Source organism: Trachurus trachurus (genome assembly GCF_905171665.1).
Source record: "Trachurus trachurus genome assembly, chromosome: 20".
Taxonomy (NCBI): domain Eukaryota; kingdom Metazoa; phylum Chordata; class Actinopteri; order Carangiformes; family Carangidae; genus Trachurus; species Trachurus trachurus.
Genome location: NC_139911.1, coordinates 9,994,838 through 10,017,190, shown reverse-complemented (window position 1 = coordinate 10,017,190; position 22,353 = coordinate 9,994,838). Strand labels below are relative to the sequence as shown.

Sequence of the window (22,353 nt, the reverse complement as noted above, 5' to 3'; positions counted from 1 at the left end):
CACACACACACACACCACCACCACCACATACCCCCTAAAACACACACACACATACACACACATAGAAAGAGAGAGAGAGAGCCTCCCCCCTCTCGCTCTCCCTCCTTCCTTTGTTCCCCTCCGATGATTCCCTGTATGAGCTCCCCACAGGACAGACAGACACACACCACACCACTGCCCCCCAGCGGCCAAGGAGACGCGCGTGCCCGTGCGCGCGTGCTCTTTGTTAAGTTGCCCCGACCTCCATGAATTTCCATCAGTGGTGTTAGCCTGCAAAAAAAAAAAAAGACACAGCGAGAGAGAATAACAGACCCCGGCGCCTGTTCAACTTCATCACATTTTACAAACACGTTCATGTAAAAAAAAAAAGAAAGAAAGAAAGAAAAAACGCCGCCGTATCCCGCCATTTTGCATCCAGGGTGTCGGCTGCAGCTGCGCCGCAACTGACCCGCGCGCCCTGCTGGAGTGTCCTTGAGCAAGACACTGACCCCGGCCTGACCGAGAGAGGAGGAGGAGGAGAGGGAGGAAGAGGGGGGTCTCCTCTAGAGATTATCATATTATCATCAGAGTGATGCTTCTGCGCTTCTTTCATGTCATCATTTCTTTTCACCGTCGTCTCTGAATGACTGCGCATCTAAATGATTCAATAAAGCGGGGATATAGGCTCTGCAGGACAATAATTTAATTAGCTCTATATATAACCTGCTTAATGAGGTACTTAACAGGGAGACGTTAATTACAGATTCTATAAGGCCCCTGCTTATTTCTGCAGGGCATCCTTTCTTCTCAGCGCCTGTAAGTGGGATTAATCAATTATATTTCTGCACAATTTTAATCCATCGGCTCCAATTCGCTGATACAAACAGCTTCATGTATTTCTCACTCGTCTATTGGTTGAGTTTCATCCCATAATTTGTGATTTATGCAGCAAGTATAATCTCACATAAGTGCTGCGGCAGCCATAAGTGTCAGGAAATGTGTCAGTGAACATGAGAGTCAGTCTGCTGGTTCAAAACTGATTAAAAAGCATTTTAAAAAAGATTTGGTATTCAATGGATTGGGGAGGTTTTTTTTCCAACAGGGGGCAGAATCACTCTGCAGGAAAATCTGCTTCCCTCGTGGCACTTTCCCTCTATCAAAACTACACACATGCTTAGACAAACACACACGCGTTTCCACATTGCAGGCATTGCTTAGGAACTGTTGTTTTTCTCTGCAAGCAATTTTCACCTCCTACCCAGCTGCCTTAAAAATTACCTTTAAATAGCCTTGTACAAATCTGAGCCCAGCGTGTCTGCCCTTTGTTTGTTTAACAAATAAACTTCAGAACCAGATCAGATACGTGTGCATTAGTTTCAGAGTTTGTAACATATTTTAGTAAATGAAGCTGAGAGGTTGGTGCCTGTTTTCTCTTGTGTTAAAAAAAAAAGAAACGTGCCAAAATGCTTAGACTAAATGTGCTTGACAACGTTTTCTCCCCTGGGTTTCAGTTCCCAGGGGAGAAAACGTTGTCAAGCACATTTAAAGTTCCTGTTAGAAATTAGCTGAAAGTTTCAGAATAATTTCCTGATATGAATCACAGTGATTTTACGTTTTTGTTGTTTTCTTTCTTTTTCTCTGAGGGGCCTCATTGTTACATCGAGGTCCTGACCCTATCAGAGCTGCAGCTTGCTTGGGACTTGTGGTTTCATGCTCCTCCATGGTTAATTAAGGCTCAATTAAAGCAAAATCTGGATGTTTGGAGCTCATAAATGATGGAATAAAACATGACAGAGCAGATAGGCTGTATAAAGTACTAAACATGTTTGCATTGCTGCTTTTATTTTCTCAGTTTGGTGAATTGTTTTAGACAACAGATAAGTGCCAGCAGCTCATTGCAAATGTAGATCTGTGTGTATTTGTCTACATTATTTTTGATGCTGTCTCTGAATGAATGAATGCATGTTTGATTTGCTCCACTGACAAGCATTGAACATATAGGCTAGTTGTGACTGTGGGCAGCTTGTTAAATTAAGGGGAATCTGTAAAAGGGAAAATCTGCTTTAAAATCCACTTCAGTAAAAATATCAGTTTGGATAGACACATACACATTAATTTTAAATGGAGCAGCCACAGAATGAAAGATGGCAGGATGACTGTGCAGAGGCTGGTCTGAGTCTCTCTGGACCAGACCTGCCCATTGAATTATACTGGAACCGTTTAGTCAAACCTGACTGGACAAGGATTAATATCGACATGTCATTCAAAACGATCTTTTTGCACGTAACGTGATTTGTGAGAAAAAAAAGTGTAGGCTACATTAAAAAGAAGTTCTTCACACCATAGGCTATTTGCTTTTATGTCATACGTAGCCTATGTAAGAAAACAATATTTAAAAAAAACATTTTTGTTCAAACACCCTATTTGCAAATGATCATGATTTACAGTAGAAAGTATTCAAATCTTTTAAATGAAATATTTTTCCCAGAGGCAGATTTAAGTAGGATTTACTTTAGATGCCAGGTAGACAAATGAAGAAATTCAGTATTTACATGTGACAAAAATCTACTTTGATATTAGGCACTTTTATCTAAAAACTACCAGTCACTGCATTGGCTATATACTTTGCAGTGGAGCTATTGAACTTTTTTTTTTCTTTCTTCTTTTTAAGGAGACCACTTATATGACACCACTGCCTTATTCTCTCGATCATACATAACTGGAATGTACACGACAGCATGCTGAGCCAAGTTGCCACTGTTTGTGTGCAGTGCAGATGCTGTGCAGCGTTACTGGCACGCGAGAACAATCCGGGTTGAGGTGGGTCCAGCAGGTGGCGGGTCAACCCCCGAATAAGAGGCCACTCAGCTCCTCTGTTTACATGTAACTCCTCCACAAAGATGGAGAGTGTTATGGGATGGACAGTGGAGTAGATTGCAACAGTGCGATGCAACAAAGGTCAGTTATGGCTCATTAAATCTTGAAAACTGATCCACACCCACTGGGAGCTGCATGCTTTGGTTCAACCCGTGGATTTTGACGTGCATCTTTAACAAGAAACACAGACAAAACAGAATCATTAAAAAGAGACCAACTCAAAGTTGTATCTTATTTTACAAACCGTGTCTAGACATAACCTTCACTTTTTAAATGCATTATGTTGGAAATAAAAAACAAATCAAGCACAAAATCGATATAAACTCTTGTTGATTTATAATCCCAATGGCAATAAATCGACATCAAACTTTGACAGGGCTTTTGAACAAGTTAAGTAAACCATTGTCACACGTGCATCTTGCATGTTGCTTTTGAAAAATGTTTGCTCCCTCCTTGCTGACAATGCACAATTCCCAAGGTCATATTACTGCAGCGTCTTCTTAAAGGGATGATCAGTGAGACAGAGGAGGGAAATTATCACTCAAAACAAAGTGTCACTAGTCATTATATCCTTCTCACCTTAAGATAAAAAAGAGTAAAAAAAAAAACCAACCGACCTAATGAAACGTATTTTAATGGAGGAGCAAATGAGTGTCTCAAACAGCAAAACTTTATTGATGCAACAAACAATGACACAGGAAAAGTTGTCAATATTTTGTCATATCACGTGTCATTAATAGCCTTTAACACTTATAAATTTAAACTTGGCGCAACTCAAACATTTTCGACTTTTGATAAGGTTTAAAGGTTAAAGGTTATCCATGTTTTTGAATGGGATAGGTAGTAGCCCCCTCGATTTACAATATAGCCTACCAGTTCATTATGTCGTTGACAGTTTGATTGACTTCAAGAGATTACAGATTAACATCTTAATCACGCTCTTTCAACAAGTCTGATTTGTGCCAGAAAATATTAAGAAGGGTAAAAAATGTTGAAGGTGGCGTCAGGAACAGAGGCAAAGAAGAAGTTGATACAGGATCACAGAGACCAGAAGAATATGTGTTTACATCTTTCAATATTTAAAGAAGCGACAAAATAATGAAAACCGAAGTTGACCTGAAACCAGAGACTTCATCAGTTTGTCTGTATTGTTTTTGATACAAGGGGATTCGCGTCGTCAGTTTCTCGGAGTGAGTTTTATTTTGAAGGAATTGGATGAAAGTGTAACGAGGATGTAAATACTTTGGGTAAAGCAGCGGCAGCTTATAGGACCAAGAGCACTGAGGGATCCGTGGATTCCTACAGCTGCTGCCTGCGCGTCAAGGCGTCAGATCGGTGACGCATGATCGCGCTGGAAAAAAAATATGATGTGTGCGAGAAGTGAGAGAGAGAGAGGGAGGTGGGGATGAAACGCCGCGATGGTGGAGGAGGGATGCAGTTCGCGATAAGAGACGTATAGACTGTATCTAAAGAGCAGCGAGAGAGTGAAGAAGGGTGATCTGTTTCCCAACCCGACCTGGAGCCAGAGTGGACTTTGGACAAAGCGCGGAGTCAGAGGTCACTCCGATAGCTGCAGCGTGTGTGGCCGCCTTCAGTTTCTAGATAATGAACGACGGGCTGCAGGAGATCTCATATGAAACAGTCTGGAAATTACAATCAGTAATTTATTTATTTATTTATCTTTTTACTTATTTAAAGCGACGTTGTTGATGATGCGTAATTGCTGCAATAGAGGTCGAGGAAAATTAAAGACTATATGCAAAAGCTTGCATAGACGATTACAGTGTATAAAAGCGTGTGAAAAAACAGGATGAAAAGAAACAATTGTTCATCAATTTTCTAAAACATTTCCCAAAGAAGGGGGTTTCCTCCACTCCTCTCTTCTCCACATCTTTATTCTAAAATATGCCCCAATATAACCACCCAAAACAAAGGATTAGTAGAATATACAATCAAAACACATAGAGTGCTATAAATGCTGTTATATTGGTTACCATACAAAAAGGAATTTCCTGTCTTTGCAGAGTTAGTTGTCATGCCGTTCCAAGTCTAGACAGCTTTACACACTGATTGCACATATTTTACCCTGACATAATGGAAATTTAAAAATGACCTACTCTGCTCACTAACACTGCCTCATGACTGCCTCAAGACTCGAGCCGGGGAGTTCCCCACATGAGAAACAACTGCAGCAGAGGCACAAATAGTAGAAAATAGTACCAACAAGATGACTGCAGATTTGATGGGACGCTGGGGTGTCATCTAAAGTCAGTAGCTACAGAGGGAGCTGCATGGACAGAGTTACTGAGCTCACACTGGATAAATAGTGCCGTCAGTTTCCCCAAGTCACACGTGCAAACAGTGTACAAAATTTGAAGATCAGATAGTTGACACAAAATCCATTATTTCAACTGTTCAATCAGTAGCCTAAAGGCCCTATGGTTTCAACTCTTCAGTGTATTTTCTGATAAGAGAAGCTAAAACCGAATGAAGAAGACTGATGACTGAGTTGAACTGGAACAGGTTTCAACAGGAGTTGTGATACAACCATTGTTGGCAAAACTGTAAAGACAACATTTGAAATTAAGTCAAGGAGTCCAATGCTGCCTTCACTTTAAACAGCAACTGCACAGTCCACATGTCTCAGCTGTCTTAAATTCAATCTGAAATGAATTTGAAGTCAGCTGGGCATCTCAAAAATCAGACATTTATACAGATTTTAAATCTTCTGACCAAGTGAAAATGTAAAATGTTATTTTTCATAGCCATATAATGATGCTTTGTGTAGCAAAGATGTAACCTATATAGACAAAACTTTGGGAACTGGTCTCTCCTACAAGAGGAATATAGCCTATATTAAATTGACTAAACAGCTGGATGTTGTGTTGTTCTACACTTCACATTTTAACTGTCTCAATTAAAGAAAAAAAAAACATAACTAGAAATACCTCCATCTGTTTTTGTCTGTATGGCACAGCTACATTTTAATAGGGGAACTGATAGAGAATCCAGTTTTCAGATCTTCCTTGGACTCAATGAGATACAATCTGTCCAACAGATTTAACATCTGCTGTAATCTTATCTCTATTTGGTGCAGGGCAATAATAAACCAAACATTAAGATACACTAGGCTAATTATATGGTAACAAAGATTTTCTAGAGGTGAATGTGTTGCTGCTTGTGTGGATGGTTGGAAGCCTACATCTATTCTATATTTTATTAAAGACCAGGTGCATTTATTTAAGATGCAATGAGTTCACAACCTCACACGTTTCATTTTATTTATTTATTTGGGAAGTCAACAACCAAGCGTCACCGTTTCAATGACCTCTTTGTGGCCCCTGAGCCCCCGCTGCAGGACTTTGTGTGCAGCCTCTCTGCTGCTGTGCACAGCGGTCGGAGCTGCAGCAGCAAAAGGCTCCGACTGCATCAACAGTAAAAAACCTCGATATAGACCAGATCCACTGCTCCCTGAACGTCCTTCCCGGGATCCCCCAGTGGTTTCTCGACATATACCAGCAGCAGCAGCCCTCTCTCTCTCTCTCTGCATCAGAAACCGAGCTCCTCTGCTGACTGAGCCAGCCCCCCCTTGCCTCTTTGCTGCTGCTCCACACGCAACATCAGCTGATCCGTCACGTGGTCTCGTGTCGTGGGTCACCCGTTTTGCAAAATGGAGTTGTCTGAGTCTGTGCAGAGAGGGCTGCAGTCTCTCGCCGACCTGTCCTCCTTCGACCAGAGCGGCTTCCAGGTGCTGCTAGACGCGTCTTTCCGGAGCCTGCTCTCCTCTCACGCAGACCCCGCGGTCCTCGGTGAGCTGCCGCCTCTCCCCCCGCCGCACACAGCTTTTGTCTCCGCCGCTGCTTCCGGTTTCTCTCCGTGTTGGATGTGTGGAAGACGTTTGCGGATTTCTTTTTTTATAACGGCGCTTCCAACCTCTCTTCCCCCTGTGGCTCTTTCTCGTCTCTCCGAGAGGTTCTCTTCTCGGCATCGGTTCCCCGGTGTTTGTGCATATAGCCTACGATCTCTCGTGGGGAGCGCGCAGCCGCCTATAGCCTATCTATCTACCAGCCGCAGCACAGCGATCTTAGCTCTTTTCTGCTGCCTGTTTAACATTCAGCAGCGGTCACACAATCACACGGCCACTCGGGATTCCCTTTGTCATTATAACTGGCATCAGGTCCACTCAGCATATTGGGAAAGACCATGTTAGACCATTTAAATCCACATCAGTCTGGGCTAATATCGCACCCGATTGCTCGCTTTGAACCCGGGCTGTGCTCTGCGTGTTGTTGTGCTCCGTGCTCGCCTTTGCATGTTAGCAGTAAACAGCCTGCAAGTTAAATTATGCATAAATAACAACAGAGTTTTTGGTAGGATGCCTCGTTGCCTACAGCTTCCTACTCTAGTCATGGCTGCTTCTCCTTGCTTCCCATACCCCATGTGTCCAGATTCTGCAGCATCACAGCTCATTTTAATGGCACGATTATTCAGAAAGTGAAATTTTCACTACACAAACAAACAAAGGACCCCCCCTCTCCTCCTCCACCTCCTCCTCCCCTTCCCCTCTATGGGTGATGCAGCTGAGGGACCCATTCACATGCAAATCATCATTGATTTCCATTCCACATGTCAATCTGGAAAACCCAATATGGATCGCAAAACCATAGGCTACATCATCCCGACCAATAAAAAACTCATCCCCTCCGTCCACAGGAGGTTGGATCCTATCATAACTGCAGAGCGGAATCCCTGTCACCTTTTTAAATTAATAGTATTTTATCTATTCATTTATTTACTGTTATTTTATGGTTTTCAGATCAGCCCGAGCTGAAGCGGATCGACCAGATCCTGCTGAAGCAGAGTCACGCAGCAGCGACCACCTTCATACTGGAGGCGGTCAAACACAACGCAGACAAGTCAACCGTAAGGTAGGTGACAGAGGGAGGCTTCCTGTAGCTACCGCGCGCTGCTCTAACCTTTAACATGTGCACGTGGTGAGTTTATAAAAATAGGTCCATTAGCTGTCAGTGTATACAACCCCACAATAGCCTACACATTGACAGGAAACACGATGCAGAATTGTACAGTTTACACGTCGATGTTATCTGTTAATTGCATCTCCATAGAGACCATGGGGACATGTCATAGATTTGCTGCAGGAAATTAAATTAATTAAACATGTGAGATGTATTTTTTTTCCCACACAGTTTCACTCAAAACTACAAGAAACTATAAATGAACAGAATATTACCCACAGACTGGTTTTAAGCTGCAGTGCTGAAATCAGTTGTTAAGATGTTGTTGTGTTGACAGATGAGATGCTCTGCTTGTGTAACAGCAGCGGTCTTCCTGTAGCCTAGTTTAAATATTGGGCCAAGTTAGAGGCAGTTTTGAAGAATTGATATGATCAGATAGCCTGTAAGGTGACGTTGCTTGTGAGTTTTACAGCAAATTGATGCATATCAGTTTAAAATGGTTTCTTTCTCTCTGAGTGTTTTCATAATTAAAGAAAGGAAAGTGTCAATCAGAGGTTTAAACCTTTATTATGTGTGTGTGATCACCAAACCAACAAGCACCAATATACAACCAGTCCTTCAGACCTCTATGAATTTTCCTCTGATTTTTTCATTTCTGTTTGACTTCTTAAAAAAAACAAAAAACTAATGCTTTTAGATTGTTCTGTTTTTTTCCCAACATTTGAAGACTTTGTATGATTGTTTCTTTGGATAATGCAGATGTCAGCATGAGACTAAAGCAGGGCTGGTATGTGTGTTGCCTGTAATCTGTAATTTTCTGGAAAGGCAAAAAAAAAAAAAAAAGGTCAGGTTGCAATGTGTGCTAATTAATTCTGATGTGACATCAACTGATTCAAGTGTTTTGTTCCTGCAGCTCCTGCCTCGAAGAACTCACATTCAGTGCAGAGAGAATAGAAATATTCTATAGTGCATATCAGGTACATTTCAAGCAAAGTTGCAGAAATTCAAAACATTTTAAAACACTATTTTCAGGTGGTTTTGCAGTTGTGGCAGACTCACCCACAACACAATGATACTTGTTTTGTTTTACAGAAGCATAAAAAAGAACTGGACCGTCTATTAGCAAGGTAAGCCTGGTGCTGCCTGCTGCAGGGAGCTGTCAGTGGCACAGAGATTTGTGGAGCTGATGTTATTTTGGGGGGTGAAAAGGTTGTTTTGCTCAGATCAAGACGACACTGGGGCACCAGAGAGCTGGGAGTTTAACACTGCAGAATTATTAACTCAGCGATTTTGCACGTTCACGGTTTATTGAGGATTTCAAGCTGGAGGTCAAACGTTGATCCATTTTTTATGACTTAAGGAAACCATTCATGTTGGAGAAAGAAGAAAAAAGACGCACGGGTCAATATAAAAAAAATTAACAAGACTTTTGTCCGAATCTCTTTTTTTATTAAAAAAAAAAAAAAAAAAAGTGGGGAGGAGGGAGCAGCCCTGAGCTAGACAGACAGAGAGGGTCTTTCTGAATTTTGTCTGTCCGGTGGAAAAGGATAAGCAGCATGAATGAACGCAAAGTAAATGCTGCTGTATTGACGCTCATTAAACAAAGCGTCTTTGTGACCACAAGTGCCATCATGTCGCCAGACTGATTTTTAAAACGGTTGCAGGGAAATTGTCTAATTAAACAGAAACCGGAGAAAATACTCTGATCACTCCCAAATATTCTAGCACACACTCAGCCATGGAGCATGTGTGTCAATAATCTGAAACCACTGGTTTATAACTGTTAACATATCGAGGAGTTAGATGGCAGTGTAGTATATTATCCACCTGAACTTTTTTGCTTTAATATCTTATATTATCTTATGTTCTTCTGGAACTGAAGAAATGTAGTAGGTACTTTATAACAGAGGTAAACTGAGGAGGAAAAACAGAAATGAACTCTAAGTTTGATGCCAATGAATGAACTGATGAATGCCCTTTGCAGCATAATCCTTTGAGTTTACAGAAGCAGATGCAACAACGTGTCTTGTGTCTTTTCTTCTGTAGCATAGGAAGGCGCGCACCTCAGATAAACGACGTTTCCTGGCGTCTGCAGTACCAGATGAAGGTATAGATCACACAGCTCGTGACCTCGTGCAGCAAAATGTTTTAATGTGCCACAGTAAAACTGAAACCAAAGTTTGCTAAAGTGTTTTTTTTTTTCATCTGACAGAACGCACAGGTCGATAAGGTCAACGAGCCTTTCTACTTGATTTCACTGAACACGGAGGTAACACACTTTTATACACACACACCTCCTCTTTGGCTTTCCCTTTGGTGTGTTTGTGACCGTGTCTGTTCCCATCTGTTAGAACGAAGGAACCTCGGAGGACATCAACTTCACCTGCACAATGGAGCAGCTACAGGTAGGAGAGACGACTGCACACTCTCTCCTGCTCTTGCTTGTTTGTGGACGCACACATGACATCAGTTGTTCATCTGTTCAGTGTCGGACTTTTCTTGCAGTTGCGTCATGGATGGAGTCGCCTTTACGCACCGCATCCAGCCGGCACAAACAAAATAAAAAAGAAAGAAAGAAAGATTGTTGGGCTGATTTGCTGTAGGGCATTTCTCCTCTTCTTTACAGAGGATCTCCCAAAAGAAATTACACGTGTGAACTTATTTATCAGTCAATCTATGGGTTCCACATAATAAATGAAATTACTTTTCAGTGACTTCTTGCGCATTAAAGTCATTTTCATCGCTGCATCATCACAACAGCCCCTGTCCTCGGGTTCAGTCACATTGCTGCATGCAACTCTGAAAGATAAGACTGAGAGATTGAACTGATGGCGCTGCATCCAGCCGAACTACTAAGAACAAGAACTGCTCCTTGAACAAACACTATACTGATGCGTATTTAAATCATGTGGCTGAAGTCGGATTCACGATGCAGAACAGTTGGTGAATTCAGTTCGGACTTCATCTTCAGTCTCGATGTGAAATTAAGGATGCAAACTTATTCAAGTCTAAATCTTATTTATAATGAGCAGTATCCATTGCATATTTTTTTCTCCTTTGAATATTTTAAGTTTTCCCCTCTGGGTATGTTGCATCTGCGTTTTTATTCCCGTTGAATTTGACCAGTGCTTCTTTGTTTTCAGGATTTGGTGGGAAAGTTGAAAGACGCTGCCAAGAGTGTGGAGAAAGCCAGTCAGATGTGACGCCGGTGCCCTCAACTCAACTCCACCGGCTGCTTCTTCTTTCTAACTTGTTTTGTTTACCTGAGATTGATATGACATATATATGAGACGATAATTATTCCAATTTATGTATTCTCAATTAAAACTGAAAATTTTCTAAAGGAAAAAAAAAATCCCCCTTGTGCTCTGATTTCTCACCTCAGGCTCCTTGTGTTTTTGACAAAAGTCCCTTCGGTGACATGGGAGAAGTGTTTTTAAATGATCGTTGGTCGTTGTCTTATTGTGAATGTGTCGGTGAGGGTGTTGGAATATGGAGCCAGTAAAGTAACTGGTGCACATGTGTTTTGTCAGCACCTAACCATCCTGAATAGGATTTTTGCCATAGTTGCGTGACAGCAGTCTATTTTGTGTCCTGCAGCATTTGGTACAGGCTCAGTCCAGCTTTTTCCGAAGGGCTGGGGCTGATGGGAGTTTTTTTTTTCTTTTTTTAAAGACTACACACACATTTTTTTTCTAAACTTTGTTCACTTTGTTGCACTATAAAAAAAAATCTACTCCCCCCCTTTTTAGACTTTCTCCTGCCTTCTGCATCCACCTCGGCTCTGAGAGTTTTCCCTGAGCTGAAGCACCACAGCGGCTCAGATTCCATAAATATCCGCGATGCCTTCATGTTGTGCGGCGCTGGCTGGAGGATAAGGGCTCCGATTCATTCAATTCATCAAGTGGAAGTTGAGGCGCATTTTTTTTTTCCTTCAGATGTCAGGACAGCCTGTGACAAAGGTTTGACACCAGAGCCATTTGTCACATGGACGCATTTTTAGCCAAGCGTGGGGCTCCTGAAAGCAACGAGCAGCAGAGATGAATTAGGCAGCTGCCCGGTTCTCCAATAGACTTCACGTTGGAGTGAAGTGCATTGAGGCATTTTGACGGCCACAACGACACGACCGTGTGTGTGAGTGCGTGGGCGTGCTGCCGTTATTTTTAACATCAGAGAGACGAGGGCACACCATCAACCGCCTGGTCTACTTTTTCTTTCTGCATGCCCCTGATCGTGGAGCTGTTGGAGCAAAGAGGAGGAGGACTCAGGTTATCCGTGCCGTGCTCGTGGCGTTACCTGGTTAAAGTGCAACAAACTACATGTGTGTTGCAGCCTATGGCTTATTTAAAATCATGCGTCATACATTAGAAAGAGCAGAATACACCGACAGGAGTTTTTAGGCGCCTTTAAGCAGCTGCTCGGTGTCAGAACGACTCAAATAAAACGCAAACCACCGAGTGGTTTATTGGATTTCGCGGTTAAAAACATATTCACGTGTACATGTGTGTGTTTTGTGTGTTATTTTATGTCGTGCGTAGTAGATCAGGAGAAACAGCGTACACCGACAGTAATTCCTAGGCACCCTTAAGCAACGAGACCACGTGACCAAAGCGGGGCGGTCGAACTACAAGCCATTTTGGGGACGGTGTCAGTTTCCACTGAGCACACACACACTGCTGCATATTACTGGGGGTGAAGCGAATGTTTTGGAGGCAAAGTTGTCGGTGCCGAAGTGGGAACCTTTCCGAGCCGAAGCCGGAGGAGCGGGCTCTCTCGAAGCCGCGGATCGGATACGCACACGGCGCGTAAGCGAAGGAGAAAAGAGGGAGTTTTTATTCGCACATCTGAAATGCGCTCTGGTCCGCCGTGCGCTCTCCGCCACTGACAGCGTCTGCAGCCTGCTTCAAGATGGCGGCTCGGCTCCTATTCATTTTCTGCTGATCGCCTCCCAACTTTCATTGTCTATTCGCCTCAAGACCCACGGATTCCCAGCCCAGCCTCCAGGTACGTCTGCTTCAATATCGTCTCTAACTAACGGGGGCAGAAGCGGAGGTTTGGGGTTTGTGCTTTTGTGTTTTTCTACGCACCGATCCAGCGGTGGATGTGGAGGTTTCAACGGTGGCTGCAGCGATCACCGACGTGGAGCTCCGTGTGTGTCTGCGCACCACTTTTTTTTCCCGTTTGCAAAATATGTTCCCCGCTCGGGCACAAACGTGAATTTTGACCCACGCACACCCGATGTTGCATTATCCAGCCCTGAGTAACGTGTCCGTATAAGTTGATAGCGGTTGGCTTTTGCATTGCATCGTATAGATTTAGGTAAAGTGGGAGATCTCTGGTGAACCAGGCTGTGTTGGCTGAGATGTTAACAGTAGCAAGTGCTCCAAACGGTCCTTGTGAGCTCCAGTGTCCACACAGCGTCCTCAGGTTATAGAGTTGGGATGTTTGGGGTCTTAGGAACCGTATGTCGTGATGTTTTTCGGTCAATATGATCAAATTTTGGATTTATTAACTTAACTTGGATTGGTCCCACGGACGTGACAAGGAGGCGAACCAGTTTCAATTGTGCATAAATGTTTCATGCCTGCTTCTTTTGGAAACACTGGCTCTATGATAAACACGCACCGTGGCTGCTTGTGTCTTCGTGCATGATCATGTGGATTATGAAGAATGGTTGAGTTTCTGAGAAATTAAAAAAAAAAAATGCAAGCCTCCATATGGGCGAGTGGTCGGCCAGGGTACAAAGAGGTGGCTGTGTCTCACCGAGCTGCCACAGCATCGACCAACTCACCGAAATTCACACGAGCTTCGTCCACCACAGATCTGTTTGTTGACATTAAAGCTCATTCTGGATTTCCATATTTCCCCCTCCAGTAGCCTATAGCCTATTGAATGCGGGTGCATTGTGTGAGGCTGGTGACACACACACACGAGCTCAGGGCTTTTCCCTTCATGAAGGGGGGGTGGTGGTGGGAGAAAAAATTATCATTTTCCTCATGGATGCAGTTGTGAAGCCTTATGTGTGGTTAATGATTTAAAAATGAATGTCCACCACCACCCTGAGCTTGGACTGCAGGTTGACAGACTCACAGGTCTGTGAATAGAGGTGATAACGCAGCTCATGGCACAGTGGATGGATCACAGTGTGTAAGTCTGCAGCAAGCTGAATAAAAGTTCCCTCTCTGTGTTGACTTGGAGAAGTTTGAGTCATGTGGGCGATTGGGAATCTCCACTCAGGCTCTTTAATTCGCGCTTTTCTAAATTCACTGACAACAAGGGCTCTTGGTTTTTTCCCCCATTGCTGATTTTAATTGGGTTATTTCCAGCTGCTGTTGATTTAAGCGTAAGGGGAACCTTTACAAGAGGAACTGCTCTCGTTTGGGGAATAAATGAGGTGGGCAGGACTGTGGGTCACTGCGAGAGCCCGGAGAAATGTCTGGATTACTTTGAGAGAATTAAAGGCTCAATGTAAAGCTGGCCAGAATTAATTGTGCCATCATCGCTGGATCCATAATTAAAACACACAGCTGTCTGTTTTAAGTGTGTGTGACTGTGTGTGTGTGGTGTGTTGTTCTACATATATGTGCAATCAGTGTTTCTGGATCCATCACACTCTGCAGCGTTGTGTTGCCTGGTTGCTGCTGCAGCTTTCGTTCTCACCACAGATGATGAATTTATGTGAGGTTTTTTTTTTTTTTTGGGGGGGGGGGGGGGGATTTATGGACCGATTGACTTCAAGTCTTATAAAGTGAGCAGGAACGCGGCTCCCTTAGGACAGAAGGAGAGCAGTTGTCCAAACACCAGTCAATCGATTAATGGCGCAACAGGCTCCCCTGCATATATGTGGACATTATCCATCATTATCCATGTGTGAGGCATCTCTCTCTCCCCCGCCGCCTCTTCCAACTCTTTTTGAACCGGGTCTCTGTCCAAACTCGCCCGCAAGTGGTCTGTTCAGAAGCGGCCAGGAGAGGTCGGTTGGAGCATTGAGACCGGCCGGGACTCGGGCACGGTGCCGGCTGTGGCTCCATAAAGTAACAGTGCGGGTTCATAGCTGGGCTGGCTGGCTGTCACCCAGCCTTTAAAGAGGGTCAGCTCCTCGCGTCCAGTCCACGGGGCTGCGTTTCCACTTTTTTTTTTTTAATGGCTCTGTTTTTATTTCTCCAAATGACAGCAAAGGGCGCCACGGCTCAGTCTGTATAACATAATTATTATTATTAGATTATTGTCGTGCAGCCTGTCCAAGATAAATCCACCTCGTGGCTCATTAATAGTGAGATACTTTAGCTCTGTGTGACTTATTCCACAGTTTCCGTGGCTCTGAAGAATCATCGGGTGTGTGAAAGGCTCCGTGTGTGTGTCCGTGTGTGTCTGGTGAGTGTGTGTGTGACTTCACTTTGACAATGGCGCAGAATAAAGAAGTATGATCCAGTGTGAGCTTCAACTTCGGCGCAGTCGCTGCTGCTGTCTGGCCATGTTGGTGCTGCGCGGCGCTGGTTATCGCGCACTCGCCATGAAAAACACGGCGCAAAAAAAGAGAAAAAAGCGAACGAGTGTAGAGCAGAGAGAGAGAGAGAGCGAGAGAGTTGGATACACACACACTCACACACACTCACACATAAACACGCTCTCCTCGTCGCGGTCCGTGAAGATGTTGGAAGCGGGTGGGTCGTGGTTTTTATTCGCCCCCCGTTTCGAAGGAATCCCCGCAGCCCGTTGAACCGATACGGGCTTTTTTTTTTTTTTTTTTTTCCTCCACAAAATGGCAGCCGTGCTGTCGGCAGCCTGGCAAGTCCAGCCGCTGTCTGTCTGTGCGCCGCGGAGGGGGGACGAGGAGCCTCCGGTGTCCCCCCCCCACTCCCTCCAACCTCCCCTCCCTCAGCACCACCACCACCTCCAGCTCTGCTCACCGGCAGCTCGGCTGCTTGTTACTGTTGTTGTTTTGGTTTTGACATCCTGCCTCGTTCTGGTCACTGGCGATCAACCATGTGGGGCTAAAAAGCAAAAGGAGTTGCCATAGAAACGCTCAGGTCCCCCCCCCCCCTCCCCTCCTTACAGCCTGTGTGGCACACCTGACGCGGTGATCTGGTGTCTCCTATCACCCCCCGCCCCCCCTCCCCTCTCTCAGCCCGGGGCTCCACCGTCCCCACGCGCCACCTATTAATTCTCACCAAAATATGGGTTTATTAACGGAAGCGACCACCATCAGATCAGTCAGACTCATCTGAAACACAGATGTTTGTATCATCCTATATAAACCTGTTGATGCTGTGTTGTAGTGATGTGTTTTATTTCCACAGGTTTCTGTCAATCACGTCGTCTATAATTTAAACCCGAGACTCTCGCGCTTGAGTCCAGATTTAATTTAAAATAAAATTTATAAAAAAAGGTGCCAAACGATCAAACTTCTCCGATGTGGCACGCTGTGCCCAGATCTGCAGAAATGAAACCACTCTGCGCCTTTTCTCTTCTCTGTTGTTACTCATTCCTGCGCCACAGAGACGCTTTGATCTGACGACGGTGGCAACTGTTCGATCTCTCATTGCCAAATGATTGATTTATGATTACTAATTCCCTGCACGTCTGCGGTCAGGTATCAATCCGCCACCAAGCACAGTCCCCTTTGCTTATTATGGGATTAGCATAAAAGATGATGTTGCTTTAACACAGTCAAAACAAACAGCGCGCTTTTTCTTTCCAAATGGCTCAAACCTGCAGCCTGCTCTCCTGCCCCCTCCTCTCTTTCTCTCTCTCCTCCTGCCATGCACGCATTGTTTTGACTTGTTCTGTTGTGTGTGTGTTTTTCCCCACCACGCAGGATTGTTGTTGCTTTCCCTCACCATGCATCGAACCACCAGGATAAAGATCACGGAGCTCAACCCTCACCTTATGTGCGTCCTGTGTGGAGGATATTTCATAGACGCGACCACCATCATCGAATGTCTCCATTCATGTAAGAAACAACATCACCAAGGAACTCCTCTTTGGCTGTAGATGGAAAAATTACAAAAGGAAATGTTATGGCTATATTCTATGGTTGTAGAATTTTATTCCATGTTTTCCTGCACATATACTTAAATTCAAACCTAACCAGTTTTAGCAAAAAAAAGAAAAAAAAAGAGAAAAATCCCTTGAACCAGATCCACCAATAGCGTGCCAGTTCAGATTCAGGATATCCTTTCAGATTAAATCTGATTTTCTCTCTCTTTTTTCTGTCTCTCTCTTTGTTTATGGTTTTACAGTCTGCAAGATGTGCATTGTGCGCTACTTGGAAACCAGCAAATACTGTCCCATCTGTGATGTACAAGTGCATAAAACCAAGCCTCTGCTCAACATTAGGTGAGAACTGTGCCTATTATGGTCTACACTGCATTCTTGTTTTTAAATGTAGATTGTATCTCCTGTTCTTCTGTGTCGTAGATCAACTTACTAAACGTTAGAGGACTTTTGAATATTCTCTCTCATATATGAAGAATTTATTTTTTCCACATGTAAAGCTAAGCAGAGGTGATAAAAGTTAGAACGTTCTTTGTTTCCTGTTTCTCGGTCCTTTGTGGTTTCCCCCTTTTGTTTTCCCCACTGAGCAGCTGGATCAGCCAATAATTGGTTTATAATATTCAGACATAAAGAACAATTGCAGACCACTTATGTAATATAACAACATGAGATTTCCCACAGCCTTTAATAGCTGCTGTGGGTGTCTTGTGTGTTACACAGAGATTGTGTGTGCGCTGTGATTAGGAGCATTTATCTTAAACGGCATGTACAAACAAGAAAACGAGCCTGTCGGTCGTAAGCTGTCATTTGTCTTTTTATCCAAACACTCGGCTAAACCGGGAAAATTCAACCAGCTCAATCACTTTCTTTTTTTTTTCTTTTTCTAGTCTTAACTGAAAACGTTGACATGTCAAATTTGTCATTGCGCTGACTGAAGTTTCTCTTCCTCTCTACAGGTCTGACAAAACTCTACAGGACATTGTGTACAAGCTGGTCCCCGGCCTCTTCAAAAGTAAGAGCGCGACTGTGAGGCAGCCTCTGCATCTCGTTCACGCTGCGTTTACTTTCACTCTGTCTCTGTATTTGCAAGTTTTCTCGAAGTCTTCCTGGTTAGCCGTCTCATTCATGCACCATTGCATCAACCATACACACCTCTGTGAAATCACAGATATAAATAAACGCTAATGAACCCAAATAATATCGGAGCATGTTTCAACATGGATGCACTGTGTTGGTGAACTGTTGGTTAGTGTTTGAGAATATGCTATTAATCCAGGGGTGTGCGTGCTGAGCTGCTCCATGCTGTCATGTGGTTGTTACCTTCTAAAGGACTGCTTTTGTTTTGTGTTGCCCTGTATATGCTGCTGATAGAAAACCTGTCAAACTAGGTCAGGGAAATCTCCTCCTGTCTCATTGCCAAGTCTCACATTTATTCCACTTCCTGAAGGTATGAGAGTTATGGTTAAACAGGAAGTGGAATGTATGGAAGACGGTTATAGGGAGAGAAATAATGTGTGATGTAATCAAATATATTGAGCCAAAACATTAATTTAGCCAATCAGTCCATCCCTGGCACTGTGATCATGTCATTTGTCTGGTTGTGTTGATCAAATGAGTTCAGATTAATTGCTGTAAATCACATGGAGAAAAACAGAGTATGATCAAATGTTGCATGATCAAATATTAAACACCAAAAAAAGGATATATCTGTGCAACCTGAAAATGGGCACACTCTTAATTTCTCTCCTTTCTGTGTGTCCTCAGATGAAATGAAGAGGAGGAGAGACTTTTATGCAGAGCATCCTGTAGATGGTGAGTATAAGGGCACATCAGTTTCGATTTGTTCACCACAGTGGAGATTGAAAAATATTTTTGTGTGTGTGTTCGTGGTATTGACATTAAGCATTGTGTGTTTTTTCTGCAGCTTCAAACGGATCCAATGAGGATCGAGGAGAGGTGGCAGACGAGGAGAAGAGAATAATTACTGATGATGAGATCATCAGCCTCTCTATTGAGTTCTTCGATCAGAGCAGGTAGGCTCATCTCACTGGCATGTGTGTGTTTTAAAGCAAGAGATTATTTTTAAGATTGTTGCAGCCACATTTTACTTCATATTTGTGTAGAAAAAAAGAATTAGCATCAGTTTGGGGGGTTATTCTGAGCCTTAAAAAACATGAGTAATGGTTGTGCATTGGGGTTTATGTGTTAGTTATTCTCTAAGCTAAGACACAGACAGGACTGTGGTATTAGTGAATGTTTATGGACCAGTCGTTTACTCTGGATCAAGAAGTCTTGTTTTCCACCAGTTTATAGCTCCAACTGTCAACAACATACTACACTCCTTTGTTTTCTTTTTGTAAAGTAGAAAAATTGGCTTTTTGTTCCAGTTTGTTTTTGGTTTAGTTTATTCCAGTCGTTAGTAAATCATGCCAAGAGACTGTTCCTTATTTTAGCAACGTCTTACAGATACAGACTGTAGTGTCCTTGCACTAATATATAACAGCACACAGGCACAACACAACAATGTGGACATGAGTCAGCCACTTAACATCAAAGTAACGCAATCAAGTCTCTTTTTACAAAGTACATATTTTTTCATACGGTTTTTATTATTTTATTTTTTACATTAAAATCAAATATTGGTAGTGCATTGCAGTGCATGGGCATGAAAATGAATAATATTACAGACTTGAGAAGATGTTAATGTTGTTTTCCTTTTGTTTCTGTGCAGACTGGGAGTTGGATTGGAGGAAAAACAGTCTAAAGATCAGGTACTGAAAGTTGATTTAGATTTTCTAGAATTTCTCTCTGAACATTATATCACTCCTGTAGATTTTATGATGAAACATCCTGCAAACGTATTCTTTTTTTTTTTTTTTGGCCACTAATGAATATTTAGTTTCCCACCTCTGCTGAAGTGTATGTGGACACTGTTTCTTTTCTCCTGAGACACAACTGCGTTGTTTTTGTCAAGCAAACTCTGTTCCTGATTTTAAGGTGGACCAGCCTCTGTGTCCTCAGCACCAATTCAGATGACTTATATCAATATAATCTTATACAGATGAACTGTAACATTTATGGTTTTGCATGTATATGATGTGCAGGTGGCTAACAAGAGGTACCTGCAGTGTCCGGCAGCCATGACAGTCATGCATCTGAGGAAGTTTCTGCGCAGCAAAATGGACATCCCAAATACCTACCAGGTCTTTTTTTTTTCTTTTTTTTTTCATCTTAAATGATTTATTTATCCACAATATTTTTAAATGGAAATCCATCTTGTGAACAAAATTGTGATATCAAAATTCATTTTCAGTGTCTTACTTTTTAATTGCAGGTGTATTAACTGTGTTATTGTGTTTTTATTTCCCTCTCTCTCTTCAGGTTGAGGTCATGTATGAGGACGAACCTCTCAAAGATTACTACACATTAATGGATATAGCATATATCTACACTTGGAGACGGGTAAGGCTTTTTTGGGGGCAAATTGAAGACTTGATTTCAATAAGTTTATTTTAATAACTGTCTCCTGCATGTCATAGAATGCATCATTGAAATTTTTGAGATATATGCTTTGTCAGATAAGAATTGATAGACCCATGTCCACCTTCATCAGATGGTTATAGATAATATCTTTTCATTTAGAGTGGCTACTGTTAGCCTACTTGGAACAAAAAAATGTCACTCAGTATTTATTGACCACTGAAATGATGAGGCTACTGTCCAGTCACTGTACATTGAAAGTAGTGAATTTAAACTAAAACTGCTGCCAATGGTGCAAATTAAATTAAACATGTAAATGTACTTATTTACAATTATTTATTTTAGATAGCCTATAGGCTTTTAATTCTCTACCTGTGTCGAGCCAGATATCATTGTGTTTGATTTCAAATTGATTAAAACCACAGACTGACAGGAGGCTGGAGGCTTCTTAGCTCTGAAAGTTTATAAAACCTTCCCTCTCCACCACAGAACGGCCCTCTGCCCCTGAAGTACCGAGTCCGACCCAACTGTAAGAAGATGAAGGTGAGCCACGCGCAGCAGGAAGGCCAGAACAGCACGAGCAGATCCGGGCCAGAGAGCGACTCTGCCAGCGACAAAGCCGGCAGTCCCGCGGGGGCTCCGTCCACGTCCTCGTCTCTGCCGAGCCCCGGCACCCCGGCTCAGTCCCCGCACCCCCAGCTCCCCCTGCACGGCCCCAGTACTAATAATAACAACGTCAACGGGACCCCTGCCACCACCGCCACAGCCGCCCCCCCCTCCTCCACCCCGAGCCGCTCCTACAGCCAGTTCGCCGGCAGCGGAGGCACCAAGCCCCGGAAGGTTTCTCTGAACGGCTCGTCGACCTCCTCCGGATGACGCGGGGCTCCGGACCAAACCGGACCGGACCAGCCAACGCCAGACTCCCGCTCAGCTAATAATACCGTTTTCATGCCAATGTAGTTCCATTGTGTAGACAATGTTATCTCTCTTTCTCTCTCTCCATTTGTTGTTATAAATATTACGGCATCATATGTAAGTTTTAAACGTAGTGGAATCAGAGACATTTCAAAATAAAAAGAATGAGGACGTTTTGGTGGCGTGGGAATTTTAATAAGAAAGAAAATGTTGATGTTGGGTAAAAAGAAAAAGGAAAAAAAAAGAGTTGGACAGCAGAATGGCAGGCAGACATTTACCCACTTTTTAAAGCTACATCTTTATTTTACAGAAATGACTGAAGATAGTCTTTTATATTTTCTTTTACATTTTTCAAATTCAGCGTGTTTATCATGAATATTTCATGTGTGTTGGGATATTTTTGAAGCTGTCAATTTAAACATGCATGCTCATGAGAACACTTTTCTTTGAGGAGAGAGGATCCCGCGTGGTTTTATCTCACATGTCGGACGGGTTTTTTTCGTGGAAGCTTTTCAGGCATCGATCATTGTTCCAATGAAAGTTATAGGCCTAGAGGCTAAAATACATTTGTATAGCGCTGTTGGCTTCACGGGAATTTAAATGCCTTTGGAAGTTTTTTTTTTTAAATCAACTTTTCTTTGCCTTTTACTGGAGGAAAAAAAACAAACTTTCTTGTAGCTGCAGTGGAATCGGATTGCTTATCCCTCACGTCTTTAGCACGTCATAAGCAGTTTTAGAGAATCCACGTGTAAATAGAAACAAAATGCATATTTAATCAGCGATGTTCTTATTCCCCCTTTTTGTTCTGAAGGAATGACTTGGGCTCCTGTTCAGCTCCATCTCATGCTCAGTTGACAGATGTTTTGATGTCTCCCGTGTTTCCCGTATTTGTATCGCTCGATTGTATGGACAACTTATTGTATTGTTACTGTTGCACAGTATAAAACATCTAAATAAAAACATTTTACACTTACGGAAGAAGTCGGCTCTATTTTATTATTATTATTATTTATTCTAATTTCTATTTTTGACAGTTTTATTTGTGGTTACGGAAGCCCATTGGTGAGTCTGCTGCTCTGCATTGAAATGAATAAAGGAATAATTGAAGGGGCAGACGGTTCAAAGCGCC

At 42.9% G+C, this 22,353-nt stretch overlaps 1 protein-coding gene across 1 annotated transcript; it reads left to right on the top strand.

The window, feature by feature from the left end:
• Window positions 1-6,366: 6,366 nt before the first annotated feature.
• On the top strand, window positions 6,367-22,154 carry bmi1a (bmi1 polycomb ring finger oncogene 1a). The gene is made up of 18 exons (XM_083995265.1): window positions 6,367-6,665; window positions 7,673-7,784; window positions 8,746-8,809; window positions 8,925-8,959; window positions 9,879-9,939; window positions 10,045-10,101; window positions 10,184-10,237; window positions 10,976-11,024; window positions 12,411-12,836; window positions 16,651-16,785; window positions 17,075-17,171; window positions 17,786-17,841; window positions 18,594-18,641; window positions 18,754-18,862; window positions 19,561-19,600; window positions 19,934-20,032; window positions 20,211-20,291; window positions 20,799-22,154. Exons 1-18 carry the CDS (start codon window positions 6,527-6,529, stop codon window positions 21,183-21,185), a joined length of 2,049 nt encoding a protein of 682 aa, XP_083851391.1. The 5' UTR covers window positions 6,367-6,526; the 3' UTR covers window positions 21,186-22,154.
• Window positions 22,155-22,353: the final 199 nt, after the last annotated feature.

Coding starts and splice junctions, on each gene's coding strand:
- bmi1a (XM_083995265.1), top strand. CDS start 6,527: ATGGAGTTGTCTGAGTCTGTGCAGAGAGGGCTGCAGTCTCTCGCCGAC. Junction 10,102..10,183: donor TGATTTCACTGAACACGGAG/GTAACACACTTT, acceptor CCCATCTGTTAG/AACGAAGGAACCTCGGAGGA. Junction 17,172..17,785: donor AAGCCTCTGCTCAACATTAG/GTGAGAACTGTG, acceptor TCCTCTCTACAG/GTCTGACAAAACTCTACAGG.